The sequence below is a fragment of the Rhinolophus sinicus genome, linkage group LG02 (assembly GCF_036562045.2).
Source record: "Rhinolophus sinicus isolate RSC01 linkage group LG02, ASM3656204v1, whole genome shotgun sequence".
Lineage (NCBI taxonomy): Eukaryota > Metazoa > Chordata > Mammalia > Chiroptera > Rhinolophidae > Rhinolophus > Rhinolophus sinicus.
In genome coordinates, this window is record NC_133752.1 from 81,243,776 (window position 1) to 81,259,970 (window position 16,195).

A 16,195-nucleotide genomic window follows, 5' to 3' on the forward strand; every position below is an offset into this window, starting at 1 on the left:
CATGAGGTGGCCATGTTTTTTCCCAGAAATGGGTCACACCAGAAGGAGGGAGGGAGGGAGGAAGTGTTACCAGGAAATGACATTGAACCTCAGCTCTTCATCTTCTTGAAGGAATGAATTCAGTCAAGAGACAGAATTTTGTACAGAATAAAACAGCCAGAAGTTTATTAGTTAAAGACAGTGCCCTCCGAGACATGGAGCGGGCTGACCCAAGGGGGGGAAGCAGCCTCGCCTTACGTTGCACGAAGGCTTTTATTTCTGTGGGTAGAACTGCCTCCCCCTCTCCCTTCTCTTATCTCTCTTTCTGCCCCTGAGGTGCCTAGTCCTCTGGCACTTAGCAGTGCATTTCTTTGATTTAGGGGCACGTGTAAACACATTCCTTAAGGGTATGTGTACACCTGGAATCCTGCTGGGCAGCTGCAAGGGGTCTTGACACAAGTAGGAGCTGCAGCCGGGGGCTTTCTAACTGGGGCTAAATTTCTCCTGCTCATTTCTATCTACCTACCTACCCTTATCAGAAAGAACACCAGGCCAAAATGGAGTCACTTTTTGGAAGTCATGTCACCATACCAAACCTTAATGACTAACCCAATTGCAGTTTCAGCCTCTCCCAGGAGTGGAATTGTAAACCAATCAGTCTGAAATTTCCTGGTCAGCACTAGTGAGGTAATCTACTAGATAAGACCCCCTGCTTTCCCCTAAAGAAAGGTGTCCTTGCCTGAAATAATCCACTTTTTTAACTTCTTAGTCCCACCCTCTTTCTGCCTATCAAAACTTTTCCCTTTTGTACAACTCCTCAGAGTGCCCGCCCTTCTAGCAGCTGGATGGATGCTGCCGTATTCATGAGTCCCTTAATAAAGCCAATTAGATCTTCAAATTTACTGGGTTGAATTTTGTTCTTTAACACAAGTTGTACTTGTTATTAGACTCACATAACGTATGTAACTATCACTCAATGAAATAAGACTGCAATGACAGTGGCTTTGTTCTTATGAAAACAAAGAAGGATGATCTGGAAAGACCTAGTAAAAGGGAATCACTAAAAATAAATTCATTGTAGACCAGATGTGCTCAAAACCCAAAAGATTCTATGCTCGGATTGTTTTGCAAATATCTTAAGTTTTCTCACTATTGATTTAAAAAAACACACACACACAAAAAAAAACCACTATGGAAAGATGGAAAGGATAAGTTACGGGTGTGGCTTAGAAAAGAAAGACACTGGTACTCTAATCAATGCCCCATGCTCAAAACAAGTCTTGATGCTGCATTAAAAAAACTGGTAAATGATGTACTTTTAAATGTTTTATGTTGAAATAAAATATGAATGGTAAATCTTTTTAAGTGACTTTTTTCTATGATTCCCTGTTTTAACTGAGTTTTTAAATTAAATTAACTGATCTTCATACTCGTATTAGACAGTTTCTACATTATGTCTAAATGTACACCCAACGCAATATACAGATGATGTATTACAGAAAAGTACATTTGAAACCTATATAATTTTACTAACCAATGTCACCAGTCAATTTAATAAAGGCAAAAAAAATAAAATGTAAAACAATTTTTCAAACAGATTTACAACAAAATTTTCTCTCCTAAATTGAAACTATAAACATTTTTTTCATGTTAAAGTAGCACACAGTAAATTTTTTAAACAATATTTTATAAAAGATAGAATGTTTAAACAAATTATACAGAAAACAAAGAGTAAAGAAGAGGCAGAACATTCTCAAGAAGCTCTGTTTTGTTTTTGCTGGTTTCAAACACAAACACCCATCTGGTTTCCTCTAATTAGGAAGCGGCTCAGCACTTACCTGGGAAGTTTTGGTAAATTACACTAACTTTAGAAAGTCCATGAAAATATGAAGGCCAAAGCAACTAGAGCATAATAGGAAAAAGACAGGAAAAATATAATAGTAGATAATACGTAATGTTTTTAACAGAAAATCAATCATCCACATACCTGTTTTTGATGTGGTAATATATTGCGAGAGCTACACTGTAAAATAAAATGCAGTTCAATGTTTCATAAGCATATTCAAGATGTTATATATTATCTGACATCAGTCTGACCATAAATATTTAAAGTAAAAAGTAAAATGATCCATCTAAACAGTTCCATTTAATTCAGAATGCTGATCAAAAAAATACACTCTTTAAAGTAAATCAGTCTGATACTCATTCATAACAATTATTAAATCTTTCCCAGAAATACCAAAACTTCAAGTGATATTTACAAATTTCTCTTCCTATCTGAAATTTTAAGCTTTTTTTCCCCTCACTTATACAATATAGGCACCATGTAAAAACAAACAAACAAAAAAAACAAAAAAAACCAGGTGGTACAAATTAAACACTTTTAGAAATCTCCAACTCAGTACATACTATTTTAGAAAATTAGTGGTTTCTTTATAACTACCAGAAATATGTAAATATCACCCGTAGGAGTTTGATATTTTTTCCCTTCAATCAATAACCTCCTGGCAATCTGCCTGACTTATTCATTTTCTGAAATGGTACTGGAACCCTTATTTGTAACACAACCTTAAAATTTTATTTTACATTTTAAAAGGTCTTAACTTAATTCCTCTCCCCTGAATTTTTTTCAAATGTTTTTCTGATTATACAGTACATTACATTCAATATGGCAGAAATTTTGGAAAATATATAAAGTACACAAAAAATAACCATTTTGCCCAAAGATGACTACTATTAGCACAAGATATATAGATTCTGTTCCTGAATAATTTATTAATCATTCCCCTACTACTGAACATTTGTTTATAATATTTTGCAATTATAATTAACACAATAAGTATCCTCAAAGATAAATATTTGTGAACCTGTGACTATATTATTTCCATAAGAAAACATCTTGTAATTGGAATTACTCAATCTAAAGTCATTAATAATTGTAAGGCTCCACACATATATTGCTAAATATCTTTGCAAAAAAAAAAAATACTGGTATATTTCCACTCAAGCTCATATCCCGGAAAGTGAGAAAATACGGCTGAGGACTCATGTACAGTCCAGCTCCGTAGGCCAGTTTAGTTGGTCATCTTAAAAGAAGTGATTCTTGGGGGCAAAGGGCAGTCAGTTGAAAACTGAATCAGTCCTCGGCTTCCGGCATCACACTAAACGCCCAACTTCAGAGGTCTGGTCAGTTCTGCGACATCCTCAGAAAGTGGTGAGGTCTCAGCAAGGACGGGATGGGCCCAAACCAGAGGTACAGGTGGGTCAAACCTGTGCAGCTGGGCAGTTGCTCAGCGGCTTTCGCCACATAGCTGGGAAGGAAGAAATGCTATTCTCTCGGCCAAGAAAACAAAACAGATTTGTGATCACAGGCACTGCACTTGTCTTACTTCGCTCCTAGAACTAAATCAGCAAAGCATATGATGATCCTAAGACTTCGAAGGTGAAGGGGTCATGGGTCTGGCAGTGCTGAGGCCTGATTCTCGGAGATACAGAGGCAGGTGGGTAAGCAGGACTCTCCGCCCCTCAGACACCACGACTCATGGATGACTGGCCAGCTGTGTGACTGGAGCGCCACCCCCTCACCCCACACTCCTTTCATCATCATTCCTATGCTCCTTACGGGGATTTGGGGGAGGGGTTGGTCGCAGAGGCATAGGGATGGTTGGTTAAACTCTAAATTCTGTATCAGAGCTGTTGGCATTTAGGGGAAAGATGGAAAAATCAAGTTCTCAAAAAAGAAACCATGCTTACGAAAAGAATGAGCAGAGAGTAAGGGCCCAAACTTTTTACACTTAAGCTTTCCTTTCACTGTTAGAACAGCACTCAATCCTCCACCCACTCCCTAACCAGAATTGGTAAATATGTTTGTTCATTTTGGCAATTCCCCAATTTACAGAAGGGTTTTCTTCTAAAAATTCGCTTAGAAATTGGTTGTTTAGAATGCAGACCATTTTCTCAAAGAAACAAGGTCAGGCTTGGTAATCAGAACAAGTTTAGCCCATAAATGCTCACCACGCCCACGATGAAGCTGAACTACTGTTAAAGCACGTGGATCAATTTTAATATCTAGGGGGCGAGGGCCACAGGTTTCCTGACAGGTGTAGGACAAGGCTTAGGGCAAAGTTTTAGAACAGGAGGGCATTCACTTAGCATCTTCCTACCCCCTTGTATTTTCAGGGCAGGATTCTGATGGAACCACTTCAACTAGGGTCCGCCCTGCCCAGCTCCTAGGTCCAACATGTGTATGTTTAAAAACTGGGCACTTTTTAAAACAACTAAGCTACTGACTGAAGAACTTCAAATTTCGGTGGTACAGAGAAAATGTCTTTTGGATCAGGGAAGCACAGTCTCCACGCTGAATGTTCTGTCTCGACAGCTATCTTAACTGGACCAGCTTTTCAAGTTCTTTCCCCTTCATATATTAACCTATAGTTTATTTAAAACTTCCAAGGGAACTTTGGTAGGGAGGAGACACATCCACCTACATCAGGGGTCTTCAACATCGGCGGCCTATTAGAATCTCTGAGAGGGGGGTTAAAATCCAGACATCGGATCTGTAGGGTAAGACATCAAATATGAATGTGGTTTTAAGCTCCTAGGTGACACCTAGGTACACCCAGGGCTGGAACCACTGGTTTACATGGACACATAGTTGTAACTTAGGTGTTTGCACCTCCCGGACCTGACACTGAAATAATCACATTGTCACCCGGTTTTCCCACCCGGCTCCTAAGTGTCCATGTCACAACCAGTGGCAATTTTAAGCCATCCAAGGGTGAAGCATTGAGCAACTGAGTCAGATCCACCTGTAAATCCCAAGAGCTCCTGCAGGCCCTGAAGGGAGATGAGCTCCACGCAGCCTCGCTCCCCGTGAAGAGGATCCCAGGATTCAGGGGAGTCAGCAGCTTTCACTCTGAGCTCTCGAGCTTGAGCAGATGCTAACAGCCACACGCTGCAAAGATCCTTAGGGCTTTCCACTCCTCTCTACAACTACTAGTGATTTCCTCTAGAAAGTGCTGCACTTCCCTGGCAGGAAACCTTGCCCAAGGGCAGGAAGAGGCTGAGCCAAAGCCACGGTTGGGGAGCTATGATATATACACCGCTGTTGTGTGGGTTTATGCCCATTGGTCATTCACCACGCCCTTGAACACCAAGGTACTGAGGGAAGAAGCCCCACTTCCATTTCGATCCTAGACACATGCAACCCGCACAAGAGAAAAGGCAGCCTCCCTTCAAGTGGTCCCACTTCCCCCTTCCCTGTGGAGACAACCTGGACAGTCTTCACTGCCCAAGGCTGTGACTGGTTGTCACGTGTGGTCACATTCAGAACAGGGTTTATAAGTCTAAAAACCTGGACCACTGAAACTGAAGAGTACTTTCTATTTAGAAATGTAAATGTTTATTTCAAACACTAACACGAACTGTTGTTAAATGTGTACTTTCTTAAACGAGCATAAAGATAAAATACCCCAGATTTTTCCCAGTTGAGCTGAAGTCCAGACCGTTGCACATCGGGTTGTCTGCGATCTCGTTATCGCAGTGCTAGCGGGAGCATTGCAGGAGACACCAGTGTCCCCTCCTGTTGCCCACTTTGAAATGAGGACACTGAAGCTGAAAAAGGAAGGATTTGATCCCAAGACTCCCCTTCCTCCCTAAAACCCCATTTGAAAATAAGATCCCAGAGAGAAGGGTCTCACCCAAACCCTCCCTGTTGGTACAGCCTGCCGCAGCTCTGAGACTTAAAACTGGGACCCTGTTTTATTTTAAAGGTACAATGTTAGCCGTTATGCCAGGATGGCTTTAATAAAAAGTGGGAAGGTAGAAATTACACACAAAAATAAAAAAATATGCTCTAATCTACATTTAAAATAATTTTAAATTTTGGTTTTTCTAGGTAATTGGTAATATGAACAAATATTTTCAACATCCCTAACTACCAAAATCACTTTTTAAAAACATTTTTCATAGTCAATGGCCTCCCCTTGCCCAGTGTTACCCTTCCCAGGCCACACAACCAACCAGCTGGACGTCAGGTTAAGGAATAGAAAAGGCATTTGGTTAAGCAAAAATCTGTATACCCACCATTTAATTGTATACTTGAGGTTTGGTTGACTGACTGTGCTATCATCTAGGAAAATAGTGGAGCACGAGCTGTATTTCCTTGCTATTTGTCCTGGAGGATGCTAGAAAACAATGGTGACAAAACAATGACAATTAAACAGGGCTCAAAATTCTTCCAAAGAACATCATCCCCTTAAACTTGAGACCAGAACACAGAGGAAAAATGTCTTAGCAAGAAATACGAACACTACCAGCAAAAATTGTACAAATACACTTTTTCCATATATCGAAATTCCTTGTTCTTCCATAAATAAAAGTCGCCGCCACCATTCCCAGTCCCAAACCTCCTTCATTAGGAAAACAGTGCACTCTTACAATCAAGCATCAGAGAGTATGTTGCAGAGTCCGTAAAAATCACCTGCCCTGGGGCCTGTGTGAAACAAGAAGTACACCGCTCATTATGCCAATGAAAGCCGCTAATTAAGGTAGTGTTCTGGTTTTTACGTACCAAGATCAAGACAAAAGTCTCTGTTCTTGGGGTACGGAGTATTTGGGGGGAATGGAAAATGCAGCCAATGTTAATTTAGAATCTCCTGGTTAATATGCTTGAATTTCAAGAGGTGAGCTTATGAAGAAAAGAAAAAAGTATTCCTCTGTTAGGGCAAAACACTTTTTTAAAGAGAAGGTTATCTGATACTTTTGAAAATACTACCAATGGCTGACCTTCAGGAATTGTGCAGTCTTATGACTGGTTCTTATAAAACTGGACAAATTTTCAGTTCTCTGAAGAACTTGAGAATTGAGAACTTCTTCTCAAAGGTACTGGTAAAGAAAATAGAATTTATACACTGGTGACCGCTAACATAGATTTTTGGCAACTATGTGGGCAATATAATTAGTAAACATCAATATGGATAATTCTTGCTCAAAAGCAAATTAGAAAAAAAAAATCAAATCATCCAAATGAGTTTCCACTTGGCTGGTGCTATGTTAACAGTCTAGGGGTCATTTTCAACAACCAAAAAAAATTTCTTAGGGATAATAAAATTGCTAACCTGCCTACCTCCAATAAACCCTCAGTATCTATAATTTATACATGTAAAGAAAGCCTTAAAGCTAATCAGAGACCAAATGCCCTGTTCGATACTTTAATATTTCCTTCTTATTTAATAAGGTTTCTCCTCTGTAATAAAATTATGGAAATATGCAACAGCCTGAGAAATTAAAAAAAAAAATGCTATGAACAGAAAAATCTCCCCTCAAAACTAAATAATAAACGACAATAGTCACTGTTTAAAGTATACATATCCAATTCCTTAAATCACGGCTAGGGGGCACTGCATTACTGAAATATTAATATCCTCTGAACACTGTTTTATATAAGTACATGTAGGTTAGAAGGACAAAACCAAAACCAGGAAATTCAAAAGCTAAGGCTCATTCATGGGTTTCCCTTCCTAAGCGTACACTGTTCTGTGCCTACGAAAGGAAAGCCATGAAGAAAGCTTGTCAAGTTCAAGTTACAACTTGCATGTCAATTTTAACATGGCATTTTCACATCTATCAAACTAATCACAACATTCTCATTAAGACAATCCTAAGGCATTACAAACAATTCTTTCTCTTTTTAAGCTCTTGTAGCAATCACATTTAAGTCACAGAAGACACACTGAAAACACAGAATCTAATAATAGCTATTAATATGGGTGGCAAGTATTAAAAATCCTTATGAAATTTTTCCCACCCATGCAAAATCTACTACAAACGAAACCTCAAGATGTTTAACACAAAAACTCAGTAATTAATTGATGTGTTAATGAATTTTTAGATACAGGATAACTTTGGGAATAATCCTAGCAATGAAACAGAAGGACAATAATAATTTGGTTCTATTTCTTGTCGGGTTCCAACTATTTCCCCTGAGACAAATTTCAAGATTAAAATATGATGGGCGTCAAGGAGAGGAATGATGTACTCAGGTGAGCACACGCCACATCCCTTTACAATCTAAGAAACTACCTTCCTGAGCTAACAGGCAGGAATACCCCTCAGCACACACAGTCCCTGTGGGTCAGATGGTCAACTTGAAATCAGCACCATGGAGAGGCCAGCCCTGGCCCGGGATTGCCCAGCTGTCAGCCTGAGCCTCCCAGCACCAGGGGCTGGTGAGCCAAAGCCCTCCGTTGCCCAGGGGATGCCAACTCAGCTTTCAAACTATTTAACCGATTTCTAAACCAAATAAAAATCCTAAGCATTAAGTTATGAAGATTTTTGGTTTAGGGTATGTCATTATTCTAAATACCATTTGGGCATTAAGTCCTTTGTTGAATGTCAGGACTACAAGATTCATAGAATGTAAACTTCTCTTGATCTGAAATCCACATCACTAAAAATACAGTGTTCTGGGTAGTTCACATGTATTCATTCACAACTCACAAACACCCAACAAGGCAAGTAGAATTCCCTTTTAACAGACAAGTCAAAGGAGCTCAGAGAAGTAAGTAACGTTCCCAAGGTCAAATCTAAGACACCAGAGCTCAAATCAAAGCCACATTTGTCTGACACCAAAGCCACGCCTTTCTAACTACAGTTCGTCACTTGCGCTATGTTCTCCCTGACTTGTACATACAAGACCCTGCAAGGCCTTTTCCTTCTCTGAGACCCCTCATCCTCAGAACCCAGCCAACAGCCCTTGCTCAGAGCTCCTTCCTGCCACCAGACTCTCTGGGCTGAGTGCCCTCCCGTGTGCTCGTCTGCTCCTGTGTGTGCCCTCCAGGGCTCTAACCAATCCCCATTGTCACTTTCAGCTCACTCCTCTCTGCTCTCTCCTGGGTCTAGATTCTTGGAGGTAGACTGGATCATTTTCTCGAATCAGCAAACGAGGAACAGCTCCATTCCAGGGACCAGACTGCCTCGTTGGCTCTCACCACAGCCACCACACAGGAAGCTGGCCTCCATGTCCTCTGTGAGCTGGTCATGACAGGGCAGCCACAGCAGAAAGGAGGGGACCGTGCATCAACAAGCTGGCAAACAGGAACTCGTGGCAAGGGCCCACGCCCCTGGGCAGTGCACACACGCTCAGGACAGTGCAGTGGGGCAGTGGCAGGCTCTCTTGTGGCCCTGCTGGGAATTAGCTAAAGTGGACAAGATATTCCAATACCAGACGGGCAAGAACACAGTCGGAGTCAGAAAGCCTGTAGCTCAGGATGCAGCTCTGCCACTGATTAGCTGTGGGAACTCGGGGAAGTTACTTAAGTAGGATGATCACACATCCTGGCTTGCTGGGGACAGTCCTCATTTGCCCCCATTGTCCTGGAGTAACCAATCATAGCACCCAGTTTCACACTCAATAGTGTCCTGATTTGGACGATAAATTATTAGGTCACCTTGTGCTTTAGCTCCCCAAGATCCAGTATGTTCGCCTGTAAAATACAGAGAGCAGAGCAGAGCCCACCCCTCCGTGTGGTGCTGTAAGGGCAACATTGGGGTGCTGCGCACAGAGACGGTTCAACAAGTACTAACTAAGTCACTGCCAACACTCAGTCCCTGCACTTTAACTTCCCATTTTCAACAGCTGAGCACAATTGTCCTACCACCTCTTAGGGATTCTTAGGATCAATTAAAAATAAACCATCAAAACATATGAGGGAATAGCAGGTTGGTGCAAAAGTAATTGCGGTTAAAAAGGTTAAAAAATTTGCAAAAACGGCAATTACTTTTGCACCAGCCTAATACTAGAGGAAAAGAAGTTGTACATGTTTGCTAAAAATTACATAAATGAAATCTCCAAAACTGAATGCTGCAAAAGAAATTTTTTTAATCGTAATTCTAAGGAGAGCAAACTATGACCCTGATGAGAAGGCAGGATTTGTGGGCACAGAGATTGAAATCTGCACCAGCATTCCTTTATTAAGAACTAACGGATGGCTTGATGTGTGCAGAACACGCAGGGACAGAGCACAGAAGTGGGTCCCCACTGCCACCACCTGCCACCACCTGCACATCACGGTGCACAGTCTCACAAAACTATGGGGCGGGGAGAGTACTTTCTTCATTTTTACCAATGAGGAAACAGATGAAGAAAGTATCTTTACCCCAGTTACACAGCTAATATGGAGTGGACACAGGGACATTCTGTGGGCTCCCCTGTGCACCACAGCACTTGCAGTTGGGAGAATGACACACACCACGGCGCCGGGGCTAGGAGAGAGGAAAGCTCCATCATTATCCTTCCGGCCCCTCACGGCCTCAGAGACACAGAGCTACAAAGGACAAAACAGACAAAAGAAAACCCCCACATCTTTGACTGCGACATGGTAAATGAATATTCCATGGAAAGAAAAAGAGACGTAACAGCACTTAGTAGGATCAATTTCTTACAGCAGAGAGAGGAAAAAAAGTAGAAAAAATAAAAAGCCATGGAATTAAGAGCAGAAATGGACAAAATCATTACTCTATGAAAGCAGAAAAACAGACCAACACTGGGTCTCAAGAACAAACACTAGGAAATGCCAATTTTGAGGTAAAATTTTGCTCTGTTGTGAGTCATGCATGCTGTCACTATAAAATAATTACGTTCATAGCTTACTTCAATCCCAGGTCAAATCTTTGCTTCATTATGACTCTGTGCACTGACACTACAGGGGGTGCCAAAAAAATGTAAACACATGACTTGTATTCCTTTTTTGTTATCGGTATATATTGAGCATTACAATTTTAATACAGTTTTTTTTCCTTTCTTAAAATGTGTATACATTTTTTTGGCCCCCTCTGTATAATGAGAAGCACTTTTTTCTCATTGTAGTTCCGGCTGTTGAGGCAAAATCCAGAACTACCATCCTTTAGGACAGGCATCATCTGAGGGAGAGGGGTTTCCTGATGGCTGCACAGGAGCTGAGCGGAGCCACCGCCGGGCCTCCCACTCGCACAGGAGGCTTCTCCTGCACGGCAGCCGGCACAGGCTTTGTTGCTGCCTGAGTTCTTTCTGTAGCTATAAAAGACAGAGGTTCATTTCCAAAATTAAGATTTTTTACTATACTTCATTTCTTGAATGTCAGTGGTCAAATATATTCTATGCTATAGTTTTGGGGGTAGGGTGGAGTGGGAAATGAGCTTATTCTACAATGCGGGGGGTAAGGTAGAGCAGATGTGTATCCAAGTGTAGGTCTTAAAATGTTTAATTTACAGAAAGACTCAAAAATTGGTTAGACTTGGCCCAGAATGTAAGAAATTCAAGTTTCTTTCCTACTATTAGAGCTCTCTCTTCTACATAATTAGTAAACTGTCACAGAAATTCAAATGTCAAGTATTTGTACAATGCAAATGTTTAAGGGCCGACACATATCCCATCTCCACTGCTATTCATAACTATCCTGTGAGATGGGAGGCAAGTGGTATTGTCCTCTTTAAGGTGATATAATTAAAGCATTGTACCAAGTGACATAGTAAATTGGCATCAAAAGCAGAGAAGTATTAGAAGAATCCCAGTTCGGGCCACTTGACTCCTAATAAAGTGTTCTTGCTATACCACATTGTTCTTCACCAATACCCCTTCAGAGTTCCCTATGAATGCAGTTACACTGGTCAAAACTGGTGGGGCGGCCAGATGGCTCAGTTGGTTAGAGCGCGGTGCTCTTAACAACAAGGTTGCCGGTTCGATCCCCACATGGGCCACTGTAAGCTGCGCCCTCCACAACTAGACTGAAACAACTACTTAGCTTGGAGCTGATGGGTCCTGGAAAAACACACTTAAAATAAAGAAAGAAAAAAAACTTTACTGGTTCTAGAAGGTCGTTTCTTCTTTTGCGAAAAGTTTAAAATTTTAAAAAACTAAAGATGGTAAAGAAAAAGTAAGAGTTGTACTTTGAAGAAACAAGTATCGTACTCCTAATAAGTTCAAAAATTCAATTCACAGAACTTCAAACAAAATAGTAAAAGCCAAAGACCAGTTACTTTGGAAAACAGTTTGACAAGTCTTCAAAATGTTAAATATAGAGTAACCACAGGACCCAGCAATTCTACTCTTAGGTACATGCCCACGAGAAATGAAAACATATATCCATATAAAAACATGTATAACAATGCTCATCACAGCATTATTCATAATAGCCAAAAGGTAGAAACAACCCAAATGTCTATCAGCTGATGAACGAATAAACAAAATGTGCCTCACAGTACAATGGAATATTACTTGGCCACAAAAAGGAATGAAGTTCTAATACAGAGTGCCAAAAAAATGTATACACAATTTAAGAAAGGAAAACTGTATTAAAATTGTAATACTCAATATATACTGATAACAAAAAGTGAATACAAGTCACGTTTGTCTCCTGCAATTACAAGAGGTGCTCAAAGTGGTTACCATCTGTGGGGACAGAGCCAGGAGAGCAGTTTCCAGGCTCTTGCCCTCACGTGGAAAGGTGCTCACTCGGGTAGTAAATGGCCATCAGCTGTGATTGGATGGCCATCAGCTATGGCTCGTTGGCTGTCAGCTGTAACCAGTGAGCCACTGGCCACTAATATAACTGTCGTGGCTACGCCAGCAGCAAATGGGGGGCTAGCAAGAAGATGGTGGCTGAGCTAGCAAGCGCGAATTGCAGCTAGCAAGTGGAGTGGGGATTGCGGATTGCAGAGAAGCAGATGACAGGTTGCGGATCATGTGGCTCCTGCTGCCTGTGTCTCCAACCCAGCCACCAGTGAGACTATAGCGGTGTGATCCCGTATCTATGGCTCCGTGGGTGTTCCTTTTTGGCCTCCCCACATCCTGCATTCTTATGGGGGGAGCGGGACCAGAGACCCCGCCTGACACCCTGCATGACACCATCAGTGTCCAGATACTTCTGATTACGGTGAACTACTACTGCTTGAACATAGATAACATCTCTTAAAGTGTGTGTATATATACATTTTTTTGCACCCCCAGTATATACTACAACACAGATGAACCCTGAAAATGTTTGCTAAGTGAAAGAAGCCCATCATAAAAGGCCACATATTGTATGATAACATTAAATATAAAATGTCCAGAATAAACACATCCATAGAAACAGCAAGTACAGCAGGGGTTGCCAGGGGCTTGGGGGAGGTGGGGAATGGGAAGTGATTGTTAATGGGTAATGGGTTTCTTTTTGGGGTGATGACTATGTTCTAAAATTGACTGTGGTGATAGTTACATAACTCTGTGAATGGTTTTTAGTATTAAAAACCATTAAATTATATACTTTAAAACAGTAAATTTTATGGTCTGTAAATTGTATCTCAATAGTTTTTTAAAAATAAATTTTTCACAGAAGAAAAAAATAGTCAAAGACCAAAGAGGGGAAAAACATCCTATGGGATGGACTGAAATTGGGGTATCAGTAAGAATTCATGATTTCTAAAATGTCTATTTCCTAGATAGGAATAGGCCTACAAGCAATGACACCCCATATGGAGTCCAGATCTGGTTTCTAACACTGTTTGCCACTGAAAGGAACCAGGAGAAATGGCTGATTCCAGGGCTACCCAGGGAGATATAAGCTGATCCTGGAATATCTTGTGCCAAAAAGCAAGAACAATAAAAAAAAAAAACACACACAAAAAACGAAAAGAACAGGGGCACCACGAGAACACAGAGCCAGTTTGCAAAGACTGCTACCAGCCAAATCTAGGACAATGTGAGCACCAAAATAATTAAGGACAGCAATGAACCATTGGAAAAACAGAAATCCACAAGTCCATATAAGGATGAACAGATGGAAGGATGATAGACGGGAAGAAAAGGCCCTCCCTTAGGACAGAATGACAACTGCCAAATGTGGAGTGGGTCGGGACTGGAAAACTATTTGCAATGAAAATATAATAGAGATAGGTTCAAGCAAGAATGATCAACAGATGCTAAATCTGGGAGAAGGAATAAGCAGAGGATTATTTGCATGGTCTTCAAAGTGTCTGCTCATAGACTTGCTCGTTAGTTGTAAGGTGAAAACCAGTAAATACACACCGGAGAATCTGCACAGCACCTTGCCAGGTGATCAGAATCAACATCACTGACAAGGTCAGAAGGATACTGTATCTCCGGATCTGACACACAGAGAAGGGCAAAGCATCACTCCATGAAGTGTTCTGGCCAGAAGTACTGACCTGAATCCTCAGACAAATCCAAAAGGAGAAGCGTTCTGTTAACAAAACACCTGACCCTGTATTCTCCAGTACCGTCAACATCATGAAAGACAGAGAAAAGCTGAGGGTGTCTCCAGATTCAAGGAGACCGAGGGGCACACCAACTAAACACATGTGATCCTAATTTGAAATCGGCACCAGAGAAAAACATGCTACACACACTATTATGGGGCTACTTAACACAACTGGAATATTAAAAAGAATAGTATCACTGTTGAATACTTAATTTTGATAACAATATTGTGTTTACACAGAGAATCTCCTTGTCTTACGAAATACACATTGGAGTATTCAGAGGTAAAGGGCAGGATGTAAGGAACCTACCCCCAAATCGATTCAGAAAAAATAATATAGGAATATGATCAGAGCATGAGTGAAACGTGATAAAACAATGGTTTAAAGCTGGTGAATCAGGATGAAGGGTGTATGGGAAGTTTCTTCTATATTATTATTACAGCTGTTCTACACGTTTGAAATTTTTCAAAATAAAAGTTAATAGACAGATGATAGGCAAACAGACAGACAGACAGATAAGTAGACAGAGTAAAAGAACAAACTAACACAGATGCTGGTGTGGAAGCCTCTGCTTAAAGAATAAGGGAAGGAGAACTTGCTTTTGAAAGGACTTTGCTGACAAAGTACTTGCTCCTTCCTCGATTTCGTGTTTTTCCTTTCCTCTCTCTGTTCCAGAAGTCCCTGAGCAAGGTGATGGGGTTGAAAACTGAGGAGTTAAGAGAGCAATGAAGCCAACAAATAAACTAGTGCAGTGAGGAGGGTGAGGGAGGCATCGTGCAGGGCCTGGAATATCTACTTCTGCTCACATGAGGAACAGCTGGGCCCCCTCAGCCCTCAGCAAAGAACAACAAAGGAACCGAGAAGTCACAGATGAGGTCAAATCAGAATCGCTCCCTCCGCCGGTGACAGCGTCTCAGCAATGTGAAAACCGGGCGGCGTGGGCAAACATCTGTGCAGCCTTCCAATACGTGGTGATGGAAGGAGAACTGACTCTGGGTGGTGAGCACACAATGGGCTATGTACATGATGTATCACAGAATAATACACCTGAAACCTACGTAACTTTACTACCAATTGTCACCCCAATAAACTTTAATTAAAAAATAAGAATAAAATAAATCTGTGCTGGCTGATGCAGAGAGGAGATGCACGCCACGTACAAAAGACCAGGGCTTCCGTACACAGCAGCTCCCACTGAGAACTGTCCTACCTGTCGGTGGTCCTATATTCGCATGGACTACTACCCTTACGTTGCATTGCACTTTATTTGTACCTCATAACAAAAGTGACAGAAGGACGGGGGTTGAGACCAGGAAAGTGTAAGAAAAGGGAAAGTCTTCTATGTACACAGCCAGACACTCGAGGGACTGCCAACCGACACAGACTTATCTGTATCAACATGTTGGTGTGGAGCGTTAGCATTTCTAGACAGTCTGGAAAAAAGAAATACGTTAAGATGAGAGAATATAATAACACATCTCCCCCATGTCATCATCCTTTGTGTGAAATCAAATGAGTAGTGTGAGAACCAGACTATCCAAGGTTCCGTAGTGAGGTGTGAAAATTCCGTACTCTGTATTACTGTTTTAACTTTCCTGTACATGTGAATTATTTAAAAAAAAAAAAAAATTGGATTCCTTAAGCTTACTGGATTTTTATAATCTTACTGAGATTAAAATCTTACTTCTTTCATACAAGCACATAGTATTGGGGCTACATAGCAGTTGCTCAATAGATTTGTGTTCTATTAAAGGTAAATCTCCCAAAAAGGGAAAAGCAAGGTTTAGAATTTTTAAAATTTCAGTTGCTGGATCAACCTCACTACATTCCTTGACTTCTCTAGCTGAACAAGTAAAGAGTATAACTAGAAAAGACAGCATTTTACAAGGAGCCGGCTCCTATCCTATCCCATTCAAACCTAGAAGGCTTGAAATCCATTCAGAAATCCATTCAGATGACAGGACTGAAGACGAGTGTT

At 41.0% G+C, this 16,195-nt stretch overlaps 1 protein-coding gene across 1 annotated transcript in view; it reads right to left on the reverse strand.

Annotated features, from left to right (window-relative positions):
• Positions 1–16,195, reverse strand: part of CCNY (cyclin Y) — a 187,417-nt gene that overhangs the window by 34,934 nt on the left and 136,288 nt on the right. The window contains exons 4-5 of the mRNA XM_019741707.2: positions 6,064–6,164; positions 1,967–2,002 (exon numbers count right to left, since the gene is read on the reverse strand). Of these exons, the coding sequence (XP_019597266.1) occupies positions 1,967–2,002; positions 6,064–6,164 (137 nt within the window). The remainder of the gene's footprint in view (positions 1–1,966; positions 2,003–6,063; positions 6,165–16,195) is intronic.